Source organism: Engraulis encrasicolus, chromosome 4 (assembly GCF_034702125.1).
Source record: "Engraulis encrasicolus isolate BLACKSEA-1 chromosome 4, IST_EnEncr_1.0, whole genome shotgun sequence".
Taxonomy (NCBI): domain Eukaryota; kingdom Metazoa; phylum Chordata; class Actinopteri; order Clupeiformes; family Engraulidae; genus Engraulis; species Engraulis encrasicolus.
In genome coordinates this window covers 9861030-9870773 of record NC_085860.1, presented here as the reverse complement: position 1 = coordinate 9870773, position 9744 = coordinate 9861030, and the positions used below count along the sequence as shown (strand labels likewise).

Below are 9744 nucleotides of genomic sequence, written 5' to 3'. Positions count from 1 at the left end.
ATTGAATTAATCTATAGGCTTTGGAATTAATTAATCAAATTAATCGCATTTTAATTGCATTTAAATATCTGACTTGAGAACAGTGGAAAATATATTTTTTAAGAAAGTCAAAGAATGCGCGCACATTAGTGGTACAGGTGCTGGACCAAACGTAAGATAACAGAAACTTTGTATAAAGCTTACCCTTCACTTTTGTATGTGACACTTCCCCCCCCCCCTCCCCGCTATGTATATATACCACACCCTTTACACCTGTTCTGTGTTGCACTTTGATGAAGGACTGTTAGTCCGAAACGTCGTGCCATTAAATATTTGGGAGCATTTAACAGTGTTGCGGACCTTTATTTTCTTTTGAAATATTTTTTTTCACATGGAGACTGAACAATTACAATGAATAAGCTTCATCTAAAAATATTATTCGTTTTTAAAAGAAATCTTCTCAATTTCAGCAGGCTGTTGACCATCAGGCGTAAGACTGCCCTTCACTGGTCTAATCCAGAACTATGTAGCTATATTATACTGCGATTCATTTTTTTAATCGTGTTAATCAATTAAATGGAATCACGTGATTAATTTATCTAAATTAACACGTTAATGTCCCAGCCCTAATTATTATTGTTATTACTATTATTACTATTACTATTATTATCATTTATTTTTTTATGTGATTTATGTTAAAACAGCACTGTCTGATTGAAAGTCAAGTGATATTGTAACCATCTTTTATAACGGTGAATTGAAGAGACATCTTCATAGTAGCTGAGGATTTGCAGATATGACGGCCAGTGAACAGTAGTGATAGTGTTTTGACAACAGATAGATTTTCAGCACAGATGTCTTTGATATGACGGCTCATGTAGAGTAGTGTTAGATTTGCAGTACCAATGCCTTTGATATGATGGCTTGTGTGATGTCTAGTAGGAGAGCTGAAATGCAGTATACATTTCAGCACCAAAACTGGTGTGAGCGAGAGGACACTGCTGTCGGCAAAGCAGACTTTACATTAGGCAAACCTAGGCAATTGCCTAGGGCCCCTACCAAATCTACCCTCCATAGGGGCCCCCAATTGTCACACCAGTCAGAAAGTAATCCAAGATGTACTGTATATGAGACAAAACACTAAAATTGCACTTCTGCTCCTTTCATGCCAAATGGTGACCCTTATTTTGTGTACGTGTTTAAAGAATGAGGGCCCCATCTTTATATTTCGCCTAGGGCCCCAAAATGGCTAGATCCGCCTCTGGCTGTCGGGCATGAAGACGTCTTAAAGCAACATGTGTGTTCATAACAGATTCAATCATGCCTTTGCTTATCTGTATACAGGACATTACTTATTTTTTATATTTGTGCATTAGTATTCATATATTGGTATTGGTATTAAACACTACTGATGCAAATTATCATCACTGACGGACAGAAACCTTGCCTCTCTGCTTTCTGACAAATCTTAAATATTTGTTTTCAAAATCATTATTTCCTAAATAAATAAACATTTCATCATTAAAAGTGGGTTTCAAATCATTTATAAAATGTGTACACTCATCAAGCATATACTCACGCACTAACCACATGTAATGATAATGCTGATCAGTCCTTTTTTCTGATGTCCCTACTCAATATTCAGTTATTGTTTGTAAACAATTCCCTGAACTGTAGGCCTGTGAACTGTAGGCCTGTGTATTTCCCTGTGTGTAGGCCTGTGTATTCCCCTGTGTGTAGGCCTGTGTATTTCCCTGTGTGTAGGCCTGTGTATTCCCCTGTGTGTGTACTGTAGGCCTGTGTATTTCCCTGTGTGTATTCTGCATTTGTATTCCTAATTCTGCTCTCTTGTCCATCAACAGATGCTGAACAGGACACACGCACGATAGAAGAGGAGCTGCTGAGCAATTTCTTCACTTCAAAGGTATGTGCTGCTGTGTTGCAGTGGCCCTGAGGTGCTGTGATGTCGTGGCCCTGAGGTGCTGTGATGTCGTGGCCCTGAGGCCCTGAGGTGCTGTGATGTCGTGGCCCTGAGGTGCTGTGATGTCATGGCCCTGAGGCCCTGAGGTGCTGAGGTGCTGTGATGTCATGGCCCTGAGGTGCTGAGGTGCTGAGGCCCTGAGGTGCTGTGATGTCATGGCCCTGAGGTGCTGAGGTGCTGAGGTGCTGTGATGTCATGGCCCTGAGGTGCTGAGGTGCTGTGATGTCGTGGCCCTGAGGCCCTGAGGTGCTGTGATGTCGTGGCCCTGAGGCCCTGAGGTGCTGTGATGTCATGGCCCTGAGGCCCTGAGGTGCTGTGATGTCATGGCCCTGAGGCCCTGAGGTGCTGTGATGTCATGGCCCTGAGGTGCTGAGGTGCTGTGATGTCGTGGCCCTGAGGCCCTGAGGTGCTGAGGTGCTGTGATGTCGTGGCTCTGTGGTCAGGGCTGGATTAAGACGGCCTGGGGCCTCTTGGCTACAGGTTTGCGATCGGCACCCCGCAGAAAAAAAATCATGACACACATGAACATATTCTGTAATAATTCTGTTAATTCAGTCTGCCAAATATATTTAAATACTGGGGGCCCTAGGCTGCAGCCATATCTAGCTTGTGGGGACCCTAGGCTGCAGCCATATCTAGCTTGTGGGGGCCCCTAGGCTGCAGCCATATCTAGCCTGTGGGGGCCCTAGGCTGCAGCCATATCTAGCTTGTGGGGGGCCTCTGGCTGCAGCCATATCTAGCTTGTGGGGGCCCTAGGCTGCAGCCATATCTAGCCTATGGGGGCCCTAGGCTGCAGCCATATCTAGCCTGTGGGGGTCCTCTGGCTGCATATCTATCTTGTGGGGGCCCTAGACTGCAGCCATATCTAGCCTTGTGGAGGCCCTAGGCTGCAACCATATCTAGCCTGAGGGGACCCTTGGCTGCAGCCATATCTAGCTTGTGGGGATCCTAGGCTGCAACCATATCTAGCTTGTGGGGGGCCCTAGACTGCAGCCATATCTAGCTTGTGGGGGCCCCTACACTGCAGCCATATCTAGCCTGTGGGGGCCCTAGGCTGCAGTCATATCTAGCTTGTGGGGGGCCCTAGACTGCAGCCATATCTAGCCTGTGGGGGCCCTAGGCTGCATATCTAGCCTGTGGGTTACAGTAATCCTGCCCTGTCTGTGATGTGCTGCTGCAGTGCTGTGGTGTGATGCGCTATTTTTGCTCCTGTGGTTTTTGCTTCCATGCTGGGCAGCCCTGAGATGAAAAGCAGAGCGGTATGATACACTGACCCTTGACTACTGACCCTCGACTACTGACCAGAGGACAGCTTTCACACAGAGATGCCACAGAGAGGTCCCGTGTAGTGTAGTGTAGAGCAGTGCAGTGTAGTGTAGTGCAGTGCAGTGTAGTGGAATTCGAGACGATTCGTCTAATGAATTGTTGAGAGGGGACCATTCGAACAAAACGTTGGACCATTCGTAGAAGGCATGGGGCGTTTCGTGCAGTACCTGAGGATTTTTCGTAGAAGACCTAAGGACCTTACGTTCAATCCATGCAGACCTTTCGTGTAACTGGGCAGATGTTTAGTTTAGTCTGCCTATTTTATTAGCCTATTATTTTTTATATTTTATCAAACTTGTGTGCCTACCACCACAATGCAATGAAAACAACAATGTAGAAAGTGCGTGCGTCTCTATTTTTTTAAATTAATTATTAATTTTAGTTCAGGCTGCTTTTTTATCATTAGGCCTATTTTATAGCCTATTTTATATATACTATATTGTAACGGACTGCCTCTGCCTTCTCCGGAGTGAGATAACAGCGTTACCCCCTGTGAACTACACGTGCAGCCTATAAAATGGAGTTAATTTCAAATGGCGGGTGAGACTGTCAGGAAGCAACAAGCCGAGAGAGCAAGAGAGAGGGAACCATGAAGTGTGCGCCGAGAAGATCACCATTCGCAAGAAAGCCAGACATTGATGTAAGCTGTTCCAAATTGAGAGGGTTTTGCAAAAGTGCACTACTAAACGTAAGAAAAGATATTCGTTGTGTTGATATGAATTATTTCTAATGTGTTGGTCACTGATTTTTATTCATTTTTGGAAAGGTAACGGCAGTCTTGCTGCCTGGCTGGCGCCCATCTCATAACTACAGTCGTTTGCACCACTACAATATCAACAAAATGTTTTGAAATGTACTAGGCCTACATCAATTTAAAGGTAGTCCTAAGGGATAATGTATTGTCCACACATGACTATAAGAAAATGTTTCCCTACGGGGCGAATAACACCCCCGACGCCGAAGGCGGAGTGCTGTTATCTCTGAAGGGAAATGTATTTTCCGTAGTCACGTGTGGACAATACATTATCCCGCTTATCCCGCCTTTACCAACATTATAAAGCATACATAGTTAACCATAGTTTATAGCGTGCGCAAAGAAATATAGTTCGTGGAACGCTCATAATGTAAACAGGTTAACAAGCAACATGGTTTGGCTACTTTCTAACTTGTTACAGCCACATTGCGCTTCAAACTCTTTGCAGGCTGCCTCGTTCACTGCGCGATATCTACTAAACTCGGGTTCATAACATGATCATTTCTATCTAATCGGCACAGTATTCCAGAAAAAAAGCATAGACAACCCAAACACTGATGTGCGCCCTGACCATCATCATTAGCCTATCGACCCTGATACAGGCAGAGCCTATCAAAGGGCGTTGAACACAATGGCTATGGACCTTTTCAGTAGGCTATGGTTGGGGAAGTAGGGCCTGCGTCGTGATTCACCGTTGGTGTTTGTATCAGCACGCCAAAAGTTACCTCACTAACGTTAATGATGTTCTTTGCTGAGTAACCTAGCCAAATATATCCAGATCATCGTGAATTATGCAAAATAAAGTCTGCCAACTTGTATTGCCATTCTAGGAGCGATAAGGAGAATGCCGCACAGGCGCGGAGAAAGGGTTCCTTTGACACAGAGAATGCTCTGTGTGGCTGCGCGCATGCAGTGTTTAGTTTGCAGGTTTCAGGCAAATAATGGTGATCGATACGCCCTAGGTCCATAAGACTAACAGTAAAACAGGGACAATGACAAAAGGGATGAATTGCTTGAGGAAATCAAAAGGGACAGAGCGAAGTTATGACAACAAATTGACGTGCACCATTATGCAAGGCTACATGTAGTTATGATGGGTTAACCACTCAGTTACCGTTGCATTAATAATATGTATGATAAAGATGACTTCAGCGCAGGATATCAGAAATAAACAAGACAGCGCAGATGGCTTTTAATTTTTAACATGGCCACATTATGCGTCAATACGCCAATGCGTATTAGGCTATTTATCATGAAACCTCAAATCGGAAGTAGCCTTATCTTGTACCCAGCACTTACCTTACTCGGGTTTATGATAATTGTCCGGGCCAGCACTTTTGAAATCAAACGGACGCCCTTGCCTGCATGACATGTCATTTGCATGATAAGAGCATTGACGATCATGGACATACGATGGTACACACATAGCCACACACGCACACAACACGGTTCAGTTCAACGTTTATTGACCAGCAAGCGAGCAGCGCAGTACCAGCTGATTTGCTCTGGAATCTCGAAATGAAAACTGACTTTTCTTGGGAAAAGTGTTGCAAGAACATTGAACTCATTTAGTAGGCCTATCATTGTGCCAAGCGTGTGTCGCAATATTGTACTGGGGATATGTGTTGGGGAGGGCATTAACATTAGGCCTATGACAAAAACATTATCGGGGAGGATTGAGGATAAATCTTACACGTTTCCTTATTAATGGAAAATCAATTCCATGCTAATTCCAAGTATTCAATAACCTAAACAATATGTAATTGCTCCACAGTTCAAGGGTTAGGCTATGGATATTGACACCTTTCCTCCGCGATCGCGGATAGCCCCCACCTTTGCGCTTCTCATCTGGCTGTCACGATATGGAACGGGAAGAGACAGTTCAAGACAAGCGGCATGACTGCAATTGTCAATACAGTAGCCTAAAAAACTGTTAACTGTTCAGCGGTGTGTAGTCAAATTATCACAGCGGTGGTAGATGAATTTATGAAGACCTGGAGGACAAAAACCAACAGACACAATTGCTGAGTGCGGCAAGACTGCAATTGTCATCTGTTTCGTGGTGTCAACCTTCAGCCAAAACGGTGGCAGACCCTTTTTTTTATAAGATAGAATAGTGATTGAAGGGCTAAATTAAGTCCGAAATCAAAATGATAAAAAAAATACGGTCGATTTATTTACAATACCCTACATGACAGAAAGAAAACGTGTAGGGGGTCAACTGAAAATACAGATAAACTGAGGACTATAGGCAACGTCAAAGTAAAATACAAACACGAAATCAAACAAAGCTTTTTTTTTTAATGCGGTACACTTCAAGCTTCACAAAATCCACTGGTTAACAGCAGGTTTTACGCACACATTTCGAAGCGGTTAATCACAGATGCTGCTCTCTTCCTTGCTCTCCCTTGCACCCCAACGTACACTGGGTTTAATACACCCTGCAATACTGGCAAACTATTATTCAATTACCATTTCATTTGTTCATGCAAAGACGCGGCGGAGAGAGAACGCGCTCCTGTGCAGTGTTAACGTAGCGATTTAACGTCTCTCTCTCGTAGCCATGGGCTTAACACAGGTGCATGGGTTCTGTAATGTTTTCAACACTGTTAGGACCTATATTGTTTTCTGGCTCATGCGCGAACTATTTGTTGTCATTCAGAATCAGAAACATCAAAGTGTCGGGAGACAGCTTTCTCTTGTTGCTGGTGCTTCGCATCTAAAAAGTTACCGGAAAGTCAGAAAACTCGCTGCATGACAATGTGCTCAATGGTCAATAGCCTACTTCTAGATGCACTATAGTCTATAGCCTAGACTCGCGCTGCTCTGATTCAAAGCGAGCACAAGGGTCAATAGCCTACTTCTAGACACATTAAACCGCACTGCTTTGATTCAAAGCGAGCAGGCTGTGCTTGGTCCCGCCTCTCTGCCCGCAGATGGGAGTAAAGTAACGGCGTAAAAGTGAAAAAAAAGCTTCTCAAATATTGTCTAGATAATTGTCAAAAAATGTAAGGGCGTAAACGTAAATTGTCAAAAAATGTAACGACGTGAAAAAAAAGCTTCTCAAATATTGTCTAGATAATTGTCAAAAAATGTAAGGGCGTAAACGTAAATTGTCAAAAAATTTAACAACGTAAACGTTAAAAAACCAACAACATAGCCCTACCAGTTAAAATGAGTAAGTACATTTTATTTATAGATTTACATGTTTAAATCAACAAAAAACAAAACTTAACAGCTGATTTACATATTTAAATAAACAAAACCCTTAAAATGAGCATTAAAAAAGCTGATTTACATTTCTAATATAGGCAGGCTGAAGAAAACCCGTTAAAATGAGCATTAAAAAGCTGATTTACATTTCTAATATAGGCAGACTGAAGGGACCTTTAGTTGAAACCTAAGGATCTTTAGTTCAATTTTAAGGACCTTTCGTTGGCTTTTGCGGTAGACGGACCGTCCTCGACTAAAGATCCCCTGCCTTATACTAATGGTCCAACGTTTTGTTCGAATGGTCCCCTCTCAAGAATCCATTCGACGAAAAGACCTGTACCCGTGTAGTGTAGTGTAGTGTAGTGTGTAGTGTAGTGTGTAGTGTAGTGTAGTGTAGTGTAGTGTAGTGTAGTGTAGTGTAGTGTAGTGTAGTGTCTAGTGTAGTGTGTAGTGTAGTGTAGTGTAGTGTAGTGTAGTGTAGTGTAGAGGGCAGTGTAATGTAGTGTAGTGTAGTGCAGTGTAGTGTAGTGTAGTGTAGTTCAGTGCAGTGTAGTATAGTGTAGAGGGCAGTTTTTTCTCACAGGTCCTGTGTAATAGAGCATAATGATTCCCAACCAGGGGTAGCCCTGGCGTACCGCGAGCACACTACAGGGGGAAAATACATACAAACACTGATGTAACGTCCTGTACGACCGAGTGCAGCTTTCTAACAGAGATGTTGTCTGACAACAGCATGCAGAGTAGAGTTGTATTCTGTGTAGTGAAGGCTTGTGTTGTATAGTTTTCTGAGTTAAGCAGTGGGCCTATATGTGTAATCTGGTCACCGTGAGGAGACAAGTGCTCTATGTAGATTTGAGCCTCTGGAAACAGCGTCTAGAAATCCGTTGTTTAGTGCATAACTGGATATGGCCAACAGTGTGTAGAGAAGTCCTCTATTAAATAAATACCCTGTAGAGAAATCACCTGATTGATGTGAATTTTATGGACAATATCAGGGATGGTACAACTTGGATTGAAATAGAATGGAGTAATGTGTCTACCTTAATGATAATTTGAAATAACGAGCAAGCTGTATGGATTTTGAATAATCACCTTCATGATGTTGATTTATTACCTCAATATCAGCACAATTACCATGACAAGGGAATAATGAAAAGTCTTAACTTAACGCACAGCACACCTCCCTGTTTAACGCACACCTCCCTAATGTGACCCTCTGTCACAGCACACCTCCCTAATGTGACCCTCTGTCACAGCACACCTCCCCAATGTGACCCTCTGTCACAGCACATGTGATAGCCATTTCGTAGTTTTAGTTTGTTTAAATCATGTTTTAATTTTCAATATTTGGTTATGAAAAAGTGTAAACAAGGACAGTAAATATTGCATAGAAATAGTAGGGAATAATGTATAGAAATAATGATAACTGAGCTGAGCTCTCCAGCCATCTGATCACGTGGTACACAATTTGGAACTTTTCCTGTGACGTGGTGCGCAGGTCGATGATGGAAAAGTTTGGATAATGGTGGATGGCAGAACACACTGTTTTGACCACATTCTTCTTTTACAAGCACCTTTATTTTGGTTTTTCGATTAGATTAGCGCCCCAGTATTTATTTTGTAAAGTGTTTAAGTTAAGTTTTGTCAACAATAAATCCACATCAAACGTGAGAGAAGAGGTGTGTTAATCCCTCCCAAGCCCTTCACCATAACTTTTGGAACCTGGAAAACTTCGGACACCACAGCACACCTCCCTGTTTAACGCACACCTCCCTAATGTGACCCCAGACCCGACGGCAGCAAAGAAATATGAAGGGGGCATTTCATTACACGTTATCAGTCGATTCCCTTCCAAAGCATTCAATTGCACGTTGCGTCTGAAATGTGAAACGTTAATACGAATACAAATTGTGGATTAACCAAACTATTTCCAAGCATCAAGCGACTCTTCCATCACCTTGAAGACGTGCATATATGTGGTTACTAGGTTTGGTTATTGATGGACGCGACAGTGACTGCTGTGTAGCCTAGGCTCGTAGTCACACGCGCGCGTGCGCGCGCACACACACACACACACACACACACACACACACACACACACACACACACACACACACACACACACACAGCCTAAGCGAAGGCCGATTGTTGACTGTCAAACACACACACAGACACACGCACGCTGCCAGAGTAGCTCAGTGGTATCCTTCACAGCATCAAAATCCATCCACGAAACCAGCTGAACACCTGCAATACTATGTGTATTTGAACACCTGTGAAATACTGTGTGTAACTGAACATCTTTGTTTGTGGATATACACCTGTGGGTATCTGATTGACACTCTCTCTTCCACTGAAGTGAGTCTGTATCTGAACACTGGCGTTTGTCTGAATGCTAGTGTGTGTCTGTGTGCCTACGTGCATGGCCGCTGCCAGCAGCATCTACAAGGGCCCTCCACCTAATACAGGTAATGTAATGAGGTTATGGGCC

At 43.3% G+C, this 9744-nt stretch overlaps 1 protein-coding gene across 1 annotated transcript in view; it reads left to right on the top strand.

Annotated features, from left to right (window-relative positions):
- The window catches only part of nts (neurotensin), a 16748-nt gene that overhangs the window by 3431 nt on the left and 3573 nt on the right, over positions 1-9744 (top strand). Inside the window, exon 2 of the mRNA XM_063196356.1 lies at positions 1842-1903. Within this exon, the coding sequence (XP_063052426.1) occupies positions 1842-1903 (62 nt within the window). The remainder of the gene's footprint in view (positions 1-1841; positions 1904-9744) is intronic.